The sequence below is a fragment of the Notamacropus eugenii genome, chromosome 1 (assembly GCF_028372415.1).
Source record: "Notamacropus eugenii isolate mMacEug1 chromosome 1, mMacEug1.pri_v2, whole genome shotgun sequence".
NCBI classification, from domain to species: Eukaryota; Metazoa; Chordata; class Mammalia; order Diprotodontia; family Macropodidae; genus Notamacropus; species Notamacropus eugenii.
In genome coordinates, this window is record NC_092872.1 from 536,622,684 (window position 1) to 536,641,239 (window position 18,556).

At 36.5% G+C, this 18,556-nt stretch overlaps 1 protein-coding gene across 1 annotated transcript in view; it reads right to left on the minus strand.

Annotated features, from left to right (window-relative positions):
• FAM98A (family with sequence similarity 98 member A) overlaps nucleotides 1-16,773 on the minus strand; it is a 28,340-nt gene extending 11,567 nt beyond the window's left edge. Inside the window, exons 1-5 of the mRNA XM_072634143.1 lie at nucleotides 16,486-16,773; nucleotides 11,490-11,638; nucleotides 8,317-8,451; nucleotides 1,750-1,934; nucleotides 734-814 (exon numbers count right to left, since the gene is read on the minus strand). Of these exons, the coding sequence (XP_072490244.1) occupies nucleotides 734-814; nucleotides 1,750-1,934; nucleotides 8,317-8,451; nucleotides 11,490-11,638; nucleotides 16,486-16,538 (603 nt within the window). The 5' untranslated portion in view covers nucleotides 16,539-16,773. The remainder of the gene's footprint in view (nucleotides 1-733; nucleotides 815-1,749; nucleotides 1,935-8,316; nucleotides 8,452-11,489; nucleotides 11,639-16,485) is intronic.
• Nucleotides 16,774-18,556: the final 1,783 nt, after the last annotated feature.

Here is an 18,556-nt window from a genome sequence, read left to right on the forward strand (position 1 = left end):
TTAATTGTTTTGATTTTCTCCTTGTAATAGATCAACTGAGATAATTTAAATCCTAACAAATTACATCATGATTACACTTCTAGTTAAATTAAAAGCACAAGATAACAAGAGTTTACATTTATATAGCAATTTAGGGGGAGAGCTATCCTCTCCAAACCTTGAGAACTGATTGGTATCAAGCACTGCTGAGTAACTTGTCCAGAGTGATACAGATGGTAGCTACTACACTAACCTCAAACATGTTGCTCTTGCTATTACACCATACTGTCTCTCAGGGTGATGAAAGAGACTGAAGAATGAGAACATTAAACTTCAAACAACAGAAATAAAATTAGATTTTTATGCTTCTTATTAATTTGTAAGTACTGTCTTAAGAAAACAACAGGTAACACAACCTATTGTGATTTAAATTTCTTATACTAAACCCTTATAAAACATTTTAAAATTACCTCAAATTTTAACTCTTGATATTAGGGAGCCTAGGTAATTTAAATTTACACAAAATTTTAATGTCTAGTTTACCTATTATTAGGCATCTATTTTTAATGCTAAAATAAATGAAAAGCTCAGGGAAAATACTTTTATAAAAGAAAAAATATCTTTAGGCTAGATTTAGATGCAGTACTCATTAAAACAGATACTTTAAGAAAAAGTTCAAAAAGCATGATTTCTATTGTCAAAAATGTGAAATTCCTCAGGTCTACAAATCAACTCCAAATTATTCCCTACATACCCAGTGAGCTGGTCCCATTGTTTTCTTCAACAAAGGCTTTCCCACATGATTAGGAGGAACTTTTGCTAATGTTTCCTTTAACTGAAATAAGTAAATAAATAAAATGAGTTAAAGATTTTCCCCACCTTCAAAAAGCTTCTTCACATATCCTTACAATAAAAGATCCTGATAACGGAAAGGTGGTCACGATTAAACTAACGATCAATGAAGGCCCTAAGGGAGGTGGAAATGGGGGCAACCAGAAAGCTGGTTATCCTGGCTCTTGTCCCACTATTTATTTCTTGGCACAATTACCAGAGAATATGTATATAACATGTAACATAGATAAATTAGGGCTCATAGTTGTACTGGGAGCCACTCCTGCATTACTTTATTATAGCACTTCTTACTGTACTTTTATTTATACTTAATTTGTAGACCACAAGTAGTGCATTAAGAAAAGCATAAGGAGAAAAAGTGTGAGATCAATCTTTATTTTCTTCTGTTCCATAAATTAATACAAATGTTCTGTGATATTAAATATGTTTGTTTATAGACCAGGTTGTTACCATCTGAAAAACCTTATTCATAAATAAAACATATAAGACATAACAGTGATTGAATTGAGAAATGTAAGTATTAACATCCTAACTACTTCTACCCGCGAGGAAGAAGAAAACAAAAAAGATTTTTTGCATGTTTTTTCCTTTATAAATTTTAAAATTACAGCATGCAGGGAAAACTGTTTCAAAGTCTAATCTTAGTATTTTAAAATAATGAAGATGACCACTAAACCAAACACTATGCAAAATAGAGTATCAGTGAATTTTGATTTTGAAAAAGAAATAATACTATAAACATTCATGTTATAAGAACCACAACAAAAATAACAACTTGTTTTTAATATCTGAACCCAAAATTCACTAAAAGATAAAAAAAAAAATTCAGTCTCTCTGGAAAAAATTCATTGATTCATTTCAGACAAATAAATAACTAGATTTCCTTTAACACACTGTATTTTGGTACAAAAATCTTACTTTTTTTTCTATGCCGCTGAAGAACTGGAACATGGTTATATTGGCTGGAGGTTTGGACATTCCTAGAGCAATACATATGCCCTTCAACTCTTGAAAAACCTCACTACCACCTCCTTCTTGTGCTTTTTTGGGGGGAGAATTCACACACAGCATTCTGGCAGCTTCTAGTTCTGATATGAGGTACGCTGAAAGAAATAAAACCAAACTTCACAACGAGATAGTTACGTCAAGCATGATTAAACTTTGGTCAGAACTCTATGGTACTTGTAAAAGCTACTTCAGAAGACTCTAGTAATCCTCAATAAATCAATATTTTCAACGCTTATGACTTTAGAAGTAGACCGTTTTTGAAAATCTGACTCCTACAATTCAATTTCTAAAGCACAAGTCAGCAACTAATCCTTGTGTGCAAGAACCCTAACCTCTCACCACTTCTTGTTGTCAACCCCTACCAGATTCAAAGGCATACTATGTCAGCACTATTAAGCAAAATGTCAAAGGCCGCAAAGTTTGCTTTCATACCTCCCTCCCTCCCTTTGTGTGTTATTTCCTATATCCCCAGGGCTTCATGAACTAAAATTATCTTAGAATCCCCACAAATCCAAACTTTCCTTCTTTGGTATGCTGAACTTAACTATGTGTTAGAAGACAGAAATTTGTTTAAAATAATTTATACTCATGATGGATAACCTTCCTTTAATTCTTGAAAAGGAACACCTTTAAAAAGAGGGCGACCCAAATGAACTTTTAATTCGTAGGATTTTAGGCTAAGTGAAAGTTTTTAAAGATTTAGGTAATATTTTCTTGCTCCCTTATTTCTTAACATGAAGATCTAAGCATAAGGTCAACTCTGAAGCATATAAGCAGTGTTGTGAATACAGTGTCAGACTTACAAACAAGAAGACTGGAGTTTAAATTCTATCTCAGACATTAGGTAAATCTCTTAACCTCATTCAGACTCCTCTTTATCATTTCTAAAATAGATAATAGCATCCAACTCATACGGTTGCTGTGAGGGTCAAAAGAGCTATGTAAAGTGCTGTATAAATCTTAAAATGCTTTGTAATTAAATGTTAGCTAGTAAATTATTATTAACTGAGTAACCCTCTCCTTACCCTCAATCTGAGCGGTCAGAAGAACTAGTTTAAAAATCTTGACATTATAGTTTTGAAAGTCTGCCAATCCTTGTTGTAGAGACAAAAGGTCAGTCAAATTTTTAAGGGAAAGTTCTTTAAGACTGTATGTTTAAGAATCTCTAAAAAATTTGTGTACAATATTCTATACTTATTTACTTATTTATTTTAAAGGGGATCTATAAATTAAAATCCCACAAATTTTTAAAGTATTTGGCACATCTAATTTGAGAAATATCATGCTTACTATTTAGAACTGCATTTAATTGTTAGTTTTTCATTGGTCAAATCAAATAGTAATCTTTAGGAATATCATGAGCAGTTATGAGTATATGAGAAGACCTTAAGGTATCTATGACATTTAAGTAAATGGACTCTGATATTACGTTAAAAGAACAAATATTCATGACATTTACCAGTTTATGGACATTTAAGCTTAACTATTTAGGACACAACTAGAAGCAGGGAATGAGTAAAGAAGACCTCTGAACAGCTTAAAAATTTCTCAGTTCATGCTTCAAAGTTATTCAGTTTCCACAGCATATTTACTTCTAAATGACAAAATTATAACAAGGTTTTCATATGGAAATATTATATGAAATTAACTCATTTCCAAACTCACTGAATAGATCAAAAGTGTAAACCAAGAGAAGCAGCAAGGAAGTAGACAGAAAAATCACAAAAAGTTTTACAAAAAGTCACAATAACCAAACATGGCCAAGAAGAGATGAAAATATGTACCTATCTCCTTTCTTTGCAGAGATAAGTAAGAGCAAAAATTCCTAAGTAACTGAATATATTATGAGGGTATCCAGATCAATACACACCTATTAAGAGCCCTCTATATTTAATGTACTGTGCTTGGCACTAGGAATAGAAAGATGAAAAATTATTTCATTTATACCTTAATGGAGCTTACAAAATTTTAAAGCACACTACAATAACTGATGTTTGTATAACAATATAGGGATAGCCTGAAGTCAAGGAAAAGCTTATTGTATTCTTTGCAGAGAAATTTCTATGGAAAATGATAAAAATATCTCTTCAACCCTTCTACCTTCCAACCCCACTCCTAAAACAAAAATTCTAGTATAAAATGAACACATTTTCAATTGTCTAGAACACTCAGCTATCCAGAATAACTACTTCACCAAGTGTTCCTGGTATCTGAAATTTTACCATATTTGGTTTTGTTTTTCTGTTGTTTCAGACTCTTCGTAACCCCATTTGGGATATTCCTGGCAAAGATACTGGAGTAGTTTGCCATTTCCTTCTCCAGCTCATTTTACAGATGAGGAAACTGAAGCAAACAGGGTTAAGTGACTTGCCCAGGGTCACATAGTTAGTACATGTCTGAGGCTGGATTTAAACTCATGAAAATGAGTCTTCCTGATTTCAAGCCCAGTACTCTATCCACTGTGCCACCTACCTGTGCCCACCAAATGAGGTACTAAATATCAAACGGTTCTTGTACTCAATATTGGTGGTTGATTTGTGCTTTAGGGACTTTAGAGATTTCAGAACCAATTAGTGACATCAGATGGGCTGTGCTTTTAGTTTTGTAGAATTAAGGCAAAACTAAGACTTAACCACACTTGAAGAACTTGGGCTGCACGGGAGAACCAAAATGTTTAAAAGGACTTTATAGGCAAGACAAGCTGGAAAATAACAAGTAAGCAATTAGCTGTCTTTGATGAATTCCAGGCACCAGATCCAGCTAACCTTCATCCTAGTGTGCTAAAACAACTGGTGATTATAATTTGCAGTTATTGATGACTTTTGAAAGAAGAGTAATAAGAGGTACTACAGGACTAGAAAATGGCAAAGGTCCTGAATTTCAAAGAAGAGAAAGGAGTAAACAAGCTATATATAAACTAATGAATTTGAGTGATTCCTAGCAAAATTCTGGAATATACTATTAAAAGAATACCTACTTAACCTATTAAAACAAGCTATGGATGCTGAAAAAGGGGAAATAAATAGCGACATAGAACAAGCTCATTTCCTAAGGAAGTTTATCTAATGTAAATCAGTAGCCATAACAGTCACCCTAAAACTGCCTCAGTCCAATAAATACTCAATCATTTTGCCTACTAGAAAGAGCTGGTAGCTAAAGGTCAGTTTAGAATATAAATTTATTTGCATAACTTCACGTAGAAAAAATAGAACATCAAATTTTAAGTTAGAAGACCTATGTTCACCCAGCTCACCATTTCCTGCATGTGTGAGGTGTAAAACATATATGGCCTGCTGTTGTTTTATCCTCTAAGGTTCTTTTCTAGATCTGTATCTATGATTCTAAGGATGACAGAGGACTACAAAATAAAAAAGTGGAGGAAGAAAAACAAATTCACAAAAGGTCTGGCAGGTACCAAATTAAAACAGATTATTCCAAGAACAGTTAAGGATGATACTGGAAATGAGAAAATGAAAAATGGAAAATATCACAAGATTCTCTTATAACAAACTTTTCTTCACTAACAGTGAAGTCACCTTATATTCTAACATAACAATTTCTGATATGCTATATGAGGAAAAAAAAATGCTAGAGAAAACAAAGATGACTCAAGTAACATGCTGTGCCAGGAATATATGTCCACAGATAAGACAATACCAAGAAGTACAAAGTAACTAAAGGTAAGGACTAAAAAGCAGGAAATATCGGGAAGACCATTTTGAAAAGGGCATTATTTAAGGTATGCCTTGAAGGGCATTAGAAAATTTAAAAAGGAAACAAAGGGAGGGAGAGCATTCCAGGCTTGAAACACAGCCTAGGCAAAAGGCACAGGTATAGAAAATGGAATAGAGTTTACAGGAAACAGCAAGTAAGTTAACTCAGCCTAGAAAGACAGGATGGAGTCAGAATGAAGGGCCTTAAATGCCAAAGAGGAAGTTGTATTTTATTTGAAAGAAAATGAAGAGCAACCAAGTTTTTGAACTGGAAGTAACATGGTTAAAACCATGCAGCCAAACATGGCAGCTGTGTGAAAGCTGGATTGAATATGAAACTGAGCCTTATCTCCCTTACTCTCAGCAAATAACCTCAATTCCTACTTTACTGAGAGGATAAAGACCATGCAGTGTGAGTTCCCTCATTCCCCTTCTTCTCATTCAAAACTTCTGTGTCTTCAATTCAAGTTAATTCAAAATTAACTTTCTATTTTGTACAGAGCACTGTGCTAGGTGCTGGGAGGAGATACAAAGTTTAAATAAGACAATCCCTTGCCCTCAGGGAGCTTATAGTTTGGAGGGGATATAACACATATGGCAAGCAACTAAAGTATAAAATTCAGAAGTACATGACAGACAAAGTTCTACATGAGATTCAAGGAAGTAAAGACAATTACTGAAGTGGAGGGAGGGTACAATAATGGAGACCTTCCTAGAGGTGAAATCTGAGTTGGGTAGGGTAGGAATTTAAAGAAGCGTAGGAATTCAACACGCACTTCAAGAGGGTACTTCACACACAGAAAACATGTTGAACAAAGACAGAGAGATAGGAAAGTATAAAAAATGTACCAAGGTTGGCAAGTTTTCCAAACTGGTGGAAGTATAAACTAAGTAAAGGGAAACAGAATGAGAGGCTAGAAGTGCAGACACTACTGGAGGGATTTACAACAATTGGGATATAATGAAATCTATGCACAAGGAAGGTAAATTTGGCAGCTACATGAGTTCACCATTATCTTTCTTTGCTTCTATTGTTTTAGGTAGAGGTCGTTCTTCTGGCTAACATTTATTCTTCTTCTATGCTGTGATTCTTAATCACATCAAGCATTCCATTTTTCTTTCATATCTTCAATGGCTCCCTCTCCAATGGCTCCATATACTTAAGTCTCTGCATCCTTTTAAGAAAAAAAAAGTTTTCCTCTAGAGCCACTGCACAAATCTTTATTGCCATTTTCACTACATCTCTGCAGTGAACATCTTTGAATAAGTGGTCTTAGGCTGTACTTTCTTAACTTCCTTTCACTCCTCTAAACTTTTTGATATGGCTTTTATCCCCACCAAACTACTAAAAATGGTTTTCTCAAAGGTCAAGAACAATTTCCTAAATTTAGAATTCAAAAGACTTTTCTCACTCTTCATTCTGTTTGACCTCTTGGCAACATTGACACATTAATTATATTCTTTTCTCTCTTGGCTTTTATCCGAGCTCTGGACGTTATTCACTTCTCACAAGTGGTCTTGTTCTCTAAATCCAATCTGTCTTACATAGGAATAAAAGAATAGTAATATTTCTAATATATTCTAAACAAAGAATTCACTTCAGAGCTGGAAGGGATCTCAGTGGTCATTTATTCTAACCCATACACAGAAAAGAATTCCCACCTGAGGAATGGTCATCTAGTTTTTGCTTGAAGATCTTCAATGAGAGGAACCCACTATTTTCCAAAACATCTCACTCTATTTTTGGACAGTTCTAGTTGTTAAGCAGTATTTATTTCTTAACAGTTTTTGAAGTTAAGATAGATGAAAATAGAGACTGTTTCATTCTTATCTTTGTATGACAGGTTTAAAAAAGACTTGCTGATTAAATTTAAACCTATAATTCCTACTCTTTACTCCAATATCTGCCCTTTAAGGTCAACGGTACAAGTCTAATTCCTCTTTTACATCATACCCTCTCAAATACTTAGAAGAAAGATATTATCTCCCTCTTCCTCCCCTCTCAACTCAAATCCCCACTCCATAAGCCTCCCCTAAGGTAAACATCTCTAGTTTTTAGTTTTAGTTTAACATCACTAGTTAAAGGGCAAGGATCTGAGACTCTTCATTCATCTGGTTGCCTTCTTCTGGATATTTTCCACTTTCTACATTTTCTAAAGTGTAGTGCGCAGAATTTTACACAGTATTTCAGGTATGTAGTTTGACCAGAGCAGTATACAGAGGAACTATCACTTTCCTACTTCTAGAAGTATACCTCTTTTAATATATTAGCTTTAACGCATTAGATTTTTTGGCAGTCAACATTTATTATCTACTGTGTGCACAGCACTGTCACATAAGTGTTCTCTTCCCATGCAATTTCTATGAAATATAATGCATTTATTTCTGTACATGCATTATCATCCCTACTAGGCTAAAGGGGAGTTATTTTTTCTTTGTAATTCTTTCAGATGCTCTCAGTTCCTAACAGTACAATACACAGAATGGATGTTGAGTAAATGCTGAATGAATGATGTCCACTCTCATTAACAATAATTACACTGAATGGAGTTTAATAGTTAAAAAAAATTGTCACTGTGTTAAACTGAGAAAAAACTATCAATTACACAAGAAACAATGTTATCTATGCACTGGCATTAAAATCCTCTTACACTTTGCAGTTTAAGAATATTTTTCCTTAAAAAGAAAAGTTTTTTTCCCCATGTATAACAAGTATCAGTCAAAGAACATGTAAAATGCTACATAAACGTAGCCCTGAACTTACTGAGCAACAGGAGGCAATTCTTCTGGTTGAGAAGGCGCTTTGTCACATCCCCAGATGTCAGTGAAATATATGGACAGTTCATTTCCCCAAGCAGCCCACTCACCTCAAGCTGGAACTCATCAGCTTCATTTGGGCCTTTAAAAACAACAAAACAATATTTTTCATGATAGTTGTATTTCTAAAATAAAGATCATATAAACTAATTCCAACTGGAGTCCCTGAAGCCAGCTTCCCCCTTCTACACCACAAATTCATATATTCTTAAATATCACTTTCATCATGTTACTCTCCAGCTCAAATATGTTTAATGACGCCCTATTTTCTATCACGTTACATCTTCTTGGTATATTTATAATCCATTCTTCCATATGCCTATCCAGTCTTTTTTTCTCCCAACTCTGAAATACATATTCTTTGCTCTACTCACACTAGTCATAATGCTTTCTGTCATGTTGTATCTTTTTCATGGAAATCACCTTTCTTCTCATTTCTGCCTATCCAAATCCTTTAAGATCTAGCTCAGTGAAGCATTCATTGCCCACTCCAACCCTTATTATTCTATCTTCTGAATGTTGACAGCATGTATAGTGCATACCACAAAATTTAGCACTCAATTATACTATTTTAGTTTAGCAGAGAAGAGCCATTTTCCTCGTGGTGACTTGCATAAGCACCATGTATAATAAATATCTGAGCTGAAATATCACATTGCACTGCTTTCTAATTACTTCATGGGATCTGCTCTATCCAAATATACTATAAACTTTGAAGTCAGGGGTCATGTTTTAAGCTCTTTCTATATATTCAGAATCTAACAGCTGAATGTAAGTGAGGTACATAACAAATACTTGCTAACTGAACTAAATTAAAATTTATGTTGTTCTTTTCCTTCTACTTTAATGATTCCCTACCAAATACGGTACAGTAAAGATAGGAATTGTGTCAGACATAGCATATCTTCTCCAGGTGGGGGCATCAGTTTCCTCATGTGTAAAATAAGGAGGCACTCAATCAGGTCACGGTTCAATAATTTCTGAGTGCTAAGAATTGGAGAACTAAGCAATTTTCGTTTTTTAATAATATTTAAGACACCGTAATATGAACTTTCATGTATAAATTCTGACATTGAATTCTATGTATTAGGATGTTTATTTGACATTTGAGGTAGGATAATGACTCTGGCTCTTGCTAGGAATGGCACCAAGTTGGAGGGAACGGACAGGGCTGCTTAGTTCTCACTTATATTTCTACCTCCTGCTAAGCCAGTGGCAGCAGCTAAAGCAGCCAGGCCTGAAAAAGTCTTGGGGGCTAGAGTAAATGAGGATAAAGCATAGCATTTTGAATTGGAAAGAATTTCAGAGGTAATCTAAACTTAGGCTCAATACATCTGCTTTAAATCTAAAAGCCAAATATTTGGAATCATTTTAATTTATTAAATAAGTCATATTTAAAAGTGCTTTCAATGGTTAAATGTCCCTTATTTCATTTATACAGTTGGGGTGAGAGCAGTGGGAGTCTTCAGGGCTGAACCGCTATTTGACCCAAACTAAACACAAAATAATGGAGTTTTTCCTTTGTGGAGAAAAGAATCTTTTTTTTTTTTTGGCAATAGCATGGAGCAGACTATGAGGGGTATGGTACAAGAAGGCTTTCACACAGTTTTCCCATATAATCACATGTTGGTACAAGATATATAGTATGAAGCAAAATGAAACTGAGGGCAAAGGGACAGAAATTGAATTTGTCCATTATGTCTTAACTATACTGATGCTCACTACAAAACCTGTACAGAATCTTCTTACCCTAAAAAAAAATTCCCAATATACCACACAGATCTATAGTATCAGCTACTATTCACCTATACGCTAAACTCTCATTTTCCACATCTTCCTGTTATTCTGACCTTCCAACACTGCTTTATGATTAGATGAAGAGAACCTACTGGAAGAGAATTGTATGCCTGAATATGAAATATCTTTTCCTGTATCACAGCCCTGTTAGGCTACCTCTTTCAGGTTTGGTTAAGAAAATGAGACTGTCCAAAAGGGGAAATTCCAGTATTTTATAGTTTGGCTCTAAGTCAGGTTGCATTTCAGTCCTGACGCCTTTCCCCTCTGATCCTGAACTATATGCATGAATTAAAATACTTTTAACCATCTGAAAACACTTAAAAATAATAACTTAATAAATTAGTGGTTCATAAGTATTTGGGTTAATTTCTAGATTCAAAGCAAATCTAATAAATCTAAGTACTAAATTATTTCCAAAGTACCTTCCAGCTGAGAATGATATATTTTGTTTTCCTTTTATCAATTAGAGCTATTAAAGGAAGTAGTTTTATCTAAGTGATCCCCAGAAATCATTATGAATCCCAAACATGCAAAACACTGGATTTCCTCAAAGTGTGCTACTCTGTACAATTCATATAGATAAAGGTTGGGCACTTTGCCTTGGACACTGCAGGCTTCGATCTCTGGAAAAAAAAGACAAACTTGACTAGTAAAGTGTTAGGTTGCAGGCTCTTATCTCATTTGCAGAGAAGAAAATGTACGTGCTAAAACTACACTAATCCTCCATTATAGAACCTCTCAATTCTATGGGTTAGATTATAATGTAGCTCCAAACACATTCACTTTGTATATAGTAATACACATTATTGTAATGAAAGCTTTTATAGAGGATGTTCTCTCAAATACTCCAACAAAAGCATTAAATGAAATTGTACTGGGTTTACTTTAGCTTTTACACAGGTCTCTAGATCCTGTCAGCTCAGCTTACAAAAGACATTTAAAAGTAAAGAGTAACCACTGGACAGTAATGAAATCACGTAATTTTTAAAGTCACGTAAGTCTCCAGAAGCTTTTGTTTAACTTTTTAAGTATCTCTTTTAGACTCTAACTTCCAAATATCTTTTCTGTAGATATGTATGGGGAAAAGTTTACTGCTTCCAAATAGAAAGCAAGAAAATTGACAGTTTCCTTGTATATGAAAAACGAGGGAAATGACAAACCAACTCTATTAGAAAATGTCTGTTTTTACTGATTCGTTCCACCTAGGGGTACTAATATTTGCAAAGAAAAGCGTGGTTTAACAACTCAAAATGCCTAAATTTCATTTCATATTAGGCATCTAAAAATAAATGTTAACTTTTAAAAAATGGGTCTGTTACTTACTGTTAGTTGCTTGAACATTTTCTTCTAGTTTACAGAACAATCTTAATTCAGATACAAGCCAAGCACAGAGTTTGGTGAATTCAGGGGAACTGGCTCCACCAGTAACTGCCTGAGACAAAGCTCCATCTTCTAACAAAGGACCTTTGTAACTGGTGAGTAAAAGAAATTATACTTAAGATAAATAAAATAACTTTTTAACAAATCACAGATAACACATTTATTTATAAGTAAAACAAATTTAACTGGAAAAACTATAAACAATTACTTGAATATAAATTATAAAATATGGGACTATATTGAAGTTTTGGAAATTATACTACTTTGAAGGACTGGCAGTAGCAGTGAAGTCATGGAGCTAGGTGGGTTGGTGGAGAGGGTAAGGTTGATCACAGTGGCAACCTAGTCCATCAATAACTTTACTCTGTGCCCTCTTCTCTGTAATTGTTCCTCATGTCTGTGAATGTCCATTACTAGTGGGGTAATGCCAGGTTGGGAAGAGGATGAAGGAACGTACTCCCTGGTTAATCAAAAGGAGGCTACACTTTACTCATTTTTCACATGACTGTTTTTTGGGGGCCCAGGAAAGGTGGTTGAGAGCTATTCATTTCAATCTAACAATCTATTAAACACCTTCTGCATGGTCCTATATACAACTTTATGTCTGGTTCAAGAGGTAAATAGATGAAAAGCTACATAGAATAGCTCCTAAAGGAGCTCAAGATCTACTGGGGTTGAGGGAAGGAGGAGGCAAAGAGAGAAAACAAAGGAGAGGTGTGTATACAAGAAATTGTTAAGTAAGAAACTGATTAACAAGAGGTTAGACTGTGATATTAAAGTTGAGAGGGAAAAGCAGAAATAAGGGAAGATTTCATGGAGGTTACATAAGACTGTGGCACTGAAGGAAAGACAGGTTGAACAGAGGATCTGCCTTCAAATACCTGTTCTGCTGATTATTACCTATAAGACCATGGGAAAGTCATTTCACCTCTCTGAGCTTTAGTTTCTTCAACTAGAAAATGAGTTTGGTCTAGATGGCCTTTGAGGTCCCTTGCAACTAAACATCTAGGATTCTATGGCACAATTTTGGTGACTTTGTTTAAAAGTTTAAACAAAACACATATAAAAAATACTGAAGTATGTGATTTTTTTCACAGGACCAACTTATTTTTATAGTCTATTATAGGATCCTATTATATAGTGTTGTTAAAATATTTATTGAAACTTGAATAATAGACAACTTAATAAAATTAGTTACTTCAAAGGTAAAACCAAGATTATCTTTCTGTTAACTATGGAAACTGAGAAGACTATAAATATAGTTTTTAATGAAAGGCAGTTTTTTGGATTACAAATATGCAATTAACAGACTGCATCAGGAAAATAAAGCCATTGGACAGGTCACTGCCTTTTTGAATCTATAATGTCAAAAATTCAGTTTTAGAAGTGTTTCTATCTCCGAGACTAAGGAGCCTTACTTCAAAGTCTTCCGCTTATAAACAGAATAGCTTAATTTTCTCCCTGACTCTTGATTCAAAGAATAGCCACTGATCCTGTTTTGTTTATAAAGTAGCTGGGCTTCAATCGTTCATCACTGTTAAAAGAACGAGGCATAATTTCCCTCACAGAGAAATAAGATTTCTGTCCAACTCTTGTCTTAGTTTCATTAGTAAAATGCTTATAATATTCTTAGTCCTGGTTCAGCATTAGTGGGGCCAGTCCTTTGCCTAGCTAAGAGCAAGAACTTTTAATTTCTAAAGTCAAGTTTTTCATGGTTTTTTTCTTTGTTTCTCATGCTGACACACAAAACAAGTTAGAGCTTTAATGGGACCCTTTGGTGTGAACAAGCAACTTGGCTTAACTAAATGAAAAGGTTAGTCAAAGGGTGTGGTATGAATTGCTGAAGACATTTTAACTGGCTTAAAAAAAGGTATATGTAATAGAAGAAATTATGAATGCAATGAAGAAACTATGAATTATAGTAAGGATGCATTCCTAATTATTTATTTGTACTGCCTGATCAGATGTTGTTTAAGATAGAATGTTTCTTCTAATGGTAGATGAAAACCATAACAAAATACAATGACATACAAATTGATAGTTGTAGGACAAAAACTGGTTTTTCATTATTTAAGCTGGTAGCCTCATACTGTTGAAAATCAGTCTGCTACTTCAGTCAGTCATTTCCAATCCTCTCCCCTCAAGGAAAACACTCCTTACATCAGATTTTTAATTTCTGGAGGGTTCATAATTCTCCATTGAAGATCTCATTCAATAAACAAAATAGCATATGCTCATGCTTCTATTGTAGCCTCATTTTACTTTTATTTCTGTAGAATACTGAGTACAGTCATTTCTTCATAGAAAGACAGTAACTACTTAGAAAAATTGAAGGAGCATGATGGTTCTGGAATTGGAGGACCTGGGCTCATATCCTACCTCTGACACTACTTGTGAAACCCTGGACAAGACACTTAATATCCTTGAGTCTCATTTTCCTCATTTACCAAAAAGTGAAGAACTTGAAGATGGCCTCTGAAAGCCTTTCAGCTACAGATCTCTGATTCTATGAAATAGTAGTAAGAATTCTTCTTTTTTTGTGTGGGATTTCATACTAACTCCTTTAATCAATGAAATTCAGCAAGTAGCTTGGCACCTCATTATATAGTCTAAGAGTTGCCTGAAAGCACTGAAGTTAAATGATTACTTGTCTAGGGCCATATTGCCAGAATACAATAGAAGCCTACTTCAACCAAGACATTCCTGAAGGAGGCCAGCCCTTTATACCCTGTAACAAGATGCATTGCATCAACAAGCATTAAGTTGGGTTTGTTAAACAAAGATATCAATAACTTTCCATTTATTTTCATACTTTTAATGAATTGACAGCACAAATAAAACAGCAGCATAGTAGACTGTTGTCAGGTTTGTCTTGGTAGACTACTGTGATGTATTGCATTTTGGATAAGAATTCAATTACAAGTTTAGAACCCAGTCTTCATAAATGATTATTTTATAGGATTTAATGACAAAAACTAGGAAAAAAAATGAGAGTATTTTTTAAAGACCACTAAGCTTAAATAATTTCACTGGCATAATATTTAGAAGACTGCTTAAGTTTTCCAGGGGCTTGAGAATGTCACTATTTGTTTCCTTTAAAAAGGAAGCTACTGAAACAATATCACAGGATTAGAAATGAGATTTCCAAATATAATGAGCAAAGGAAAGTTTCTAACAGTTGTCTTATCTTCTGTTTGACCTCTTTTGTGACATGACATTTAGGTTTTCTGGATCTAGAATTAAGACTATATATGAACCAAAGTATGGATTATGGTCTGGGTTTAAGATACTTAGAAAACCAAATAAATTCTGTGATTTTATTCCTCCAGTTAATCTTTCAACAGCATAATGATACCACCATGCAAAGCTGCATTTTAATGCTTGAACACTCTGCCCTCTAAAGTTAAGACTGACTGTAGTGTATTTCAAAAGTGCATTATAACTCGTATCCTAATGAACTGCAATGACCATCAATATTATAATAAGTAGTCTTATTTATATAGGTGGCCCAACTCTGTAAAGATATGCATGGAAAAAAATAGTTATTGAGCAAGAAGATAAAAAAAGTTGGAAAGAAACTTTCTACTGCATATAAATAGGAGCATCTATGTAGAATGAGTATATTTAGAGAAGAGTAAAATAAGACATCTTACTAGCTAATTGGTTTGATGTGATTTAGTCTGTGATTCCATTAAGAAATAGGTATTTCTCAGGAGGACTTTTATCTTTACATCAAAGGAAACCAAGCAAATTCAGAAAGAACACTAAAGGAACAAAAGTTGATAATACTAACACTTTAAGCAAAAGAAAGTAACAAGTAATATCTCTGTCTTTGCCAAAAATTCCCAATAGGATAGCAAGCTACTCCAAACTGATAAAATCAAATGAAGTAACTTTTTTTTTCTTCTGAGGGAAATAAGCTCCCTAAATCATATGGTGGTAAAAACGTGTATAAATAATTTGTTACTTTGCAAATGCAGTAAAGGAATATTTGTATGCTGTCTCTAAGTACACATTTAAACATAGTTTCTTAAACCATATTTAGAGTGTTTCTTCATTCTCAAGTTTTAATGTTGGACATCCATCTGATTGGTCTAATAAGATAACTAGTACCTTTTTCAGCTTATTTATTGTTGAATAAGAGTTCGGTAAAGCTAGCAACTATCGGCGGGGGAATGAAGCGGACAAGACCAGATGTAAAATAAATATGAAGAAAATTTTGGTGATTGAGTGGGGGCCAACAAGTAGTCTCAATCTGCAGTAAGAAGTCGGGGGAAACCATCAATGTATATTGATTAACTGAGAACAGGAGGTGGGCTGACTACTAAAGATGACTGAAGCTAGGTAGAGATGGAGGAAGATGGTTGGGGCTGAAGGAAATTGTTGGGGATAAGCGGTGGGAAAGGGGCAGAAGGTTAGGGGATAGGAATGGGTAAGTAAGATTAAGAGCCTAGTGACTAGGCAAAACATGAACTGAGTGAATGGGGACGGCGATCCCAGCGAACACATCCAGGAGGCGGAGAAGGGAGGACTGGGGCTCCAGGATTCAACCAACACCGAATGGATGGGACGAAGGGGTGGTGGTTGGGGAGGAACAGCAGGCCCACGCGGAGACAACGACAAGAATGACTGACAAATTCCCAAGGTCCAAGTCTCAAGTCCTAGTGACGTGACCGGATCCCACAAGGTATCAGGAGGTTGACACGAATGCGGAGAACAGAGAAGGACGAGTCTCCGCCTGGGGAGCAGGGCAGAAGAGCAGATGAGAGGCAGGGGGTGGGAGAGGGGGAGCTGGCGAGTGGAGGGTGGGGGGAGGGAGGAGGCAGCATCGAGGAGCCACGGGGCGCGGCCCCGGGAGGGAAGAGGTGGCCCGGCCAGGGTGAAGGGCCCGGATAACGGAGGCTGCGAGGTTCAGGGGTCAAGTGACCAGGACTCTTACCCCAGATCCTCCAACGACTCCAAGATGTCAGTCTCCATGAGGTCACACTCCATGCTACTGTGGTATTCAAATTTCCTAGTCGTCAGGCTCCCCTCTTCCCCGGCAGAATGCAGATTTGCGCATGCGTCACTTCCTCGAACTTCCAAATCGACAGATTTTTGCCTCGGATCTGGCACTGCGCATGTCCGAGCGTGCGCGTTAGTCCCAGTTCTTTCTTTGACCACGCCCCCACTCTGCGTGGAACTTCCTCGCCGAGCAGACTGCACATGCGTACTAAGGGAGAACGAAGCCTGCTGACAGGAGACGGGCAAGTGAAGCATGGTTGCGTGGCGGCTGGCCTGGGAGACCAGACCCTGCATGCCGGGTGGCTCCCGGAGCACCCACTCCCCCACCCCCACCCGCCTTTTCCAGTTGTGCGTGCGCAGGCTGTGGGGGCGGGGTAAGGGATTGTTGCCTCTGTCTGGGAAGGATGGGAGGGACTCTCCCTGCAGAAACATCTGGGGCTTGGGGATTGCCAAAATGAAACTCTTGGAGAGGGCTGTGAGCCGGAGGTGCTCATGGGAGAAGCCGCACAAGATCTCCAAGCACTCGCAGAATTGCTGTACCTCTGGTACGTGAGCACGAGACGGGGGAGCCTTAAATGCCCTGTCAGGTCTCAGGTAGCCAAACGTTAGATTAGATCCAGGAAAATGTGGCAGAATCGCAGAATCCTAACCAGAAAGAAAAGCCCTCATGTCAGTCCCCAGGGAAGCGGCGTGAGAGTGAGTGCTGGCCCCCCTGCAGTGTAGCTCCTTTTCTGTTACTGTGTATCAAAGAAAAAGCGAGGATCAGAATTACAGATTAAAGGACCCCAGAATGACATCTTGTCCAAACTTTATCTGGGCATCTCCTCTACTCCCACCACATCCCTTCTCTTCCAGCAGATTGCCTCCACTGTCATTACTTCTCTAATCTATACTTTTTCCAGCTGCCTACAAACAGGTCACAAGTCTTTCTCCTTAAAAAACTGAACCCTACCACCCCATCTCAGAAACTCATTATCATAAGGCTTCCAGCCGGGAGGGACCTTAAAGATCAACTAGTTGACCTCTTCCCATTACAAATGAAGTAACTGAGTTAAAGGGATTTACTTACCACAGGGGTAGCAAGTAAGTGGTATGACTCTAGGTTCTCTCAAGTCCTATGCTTTATCAACTATAGAAACTCTCAGCTGTCTATTTTCCTTGAGTCCACTTCCTCCCCTCAGTCAATTTATTTATTGTCTATTATGTGCCAGACACTGTACTAAACTCAGGGATACAAAGAATGGCAAAACACAGTTGCCGCTCTCAAGGATCTCCAAGTGTAATGGCGAGGAGGAGACATGTAAATAATTATTGATAAACTATATATGGGATAAATTGAGAATAATTAACAGAGAAGGCACTAGAATTAAGGGGGGATCAGGAAGGGATTCCTTTACCCTGTAGACTGGCCTCCAATCAGATTTCAAGTGAAACTACTCCCTCCCAAGTTACCAATGACAAATTGGATAGCTTTTTTTTTTTTTACTCTTCTTTCTTGATCTCCTTTTAAGCATGTGTCAAACTAACTACACTCTTCCATTGGATGATCCCTGTCTCGGTTCTCTCCTCCTGCCTGACTGCTCCTTCATAGGCTCCTTTGCTGTATCATCGCCCAAATAATCCCATTAGCTGTACCCCTAGAGTTCTGTCACACACACACACACACACACACACACACACACACACACACACACACACACACACACACACACACACACACACTCTCCTTTGGTTACCTCATTGGCTCTCATCAGTTTATCATTTCAACGCAGATGACTCCTAGATGTGTAACAAGCTCTAGCCTCTATTAGCTCTAATCCTATATCACAGCTGCCATTTAGACATCATGATTGCTTGGTCCTAGCTCTACTGTATCTTTCACATTCATCCCTTCCTTTCTCACAATCACTTTCTGTTCAGTCCCTCATCACCACTCTGTATCTAGATTATTACAGTATTTTCTTTATTGGTTTTCTCAAGTCTCTCCTCTTCAGTCTACACTACAT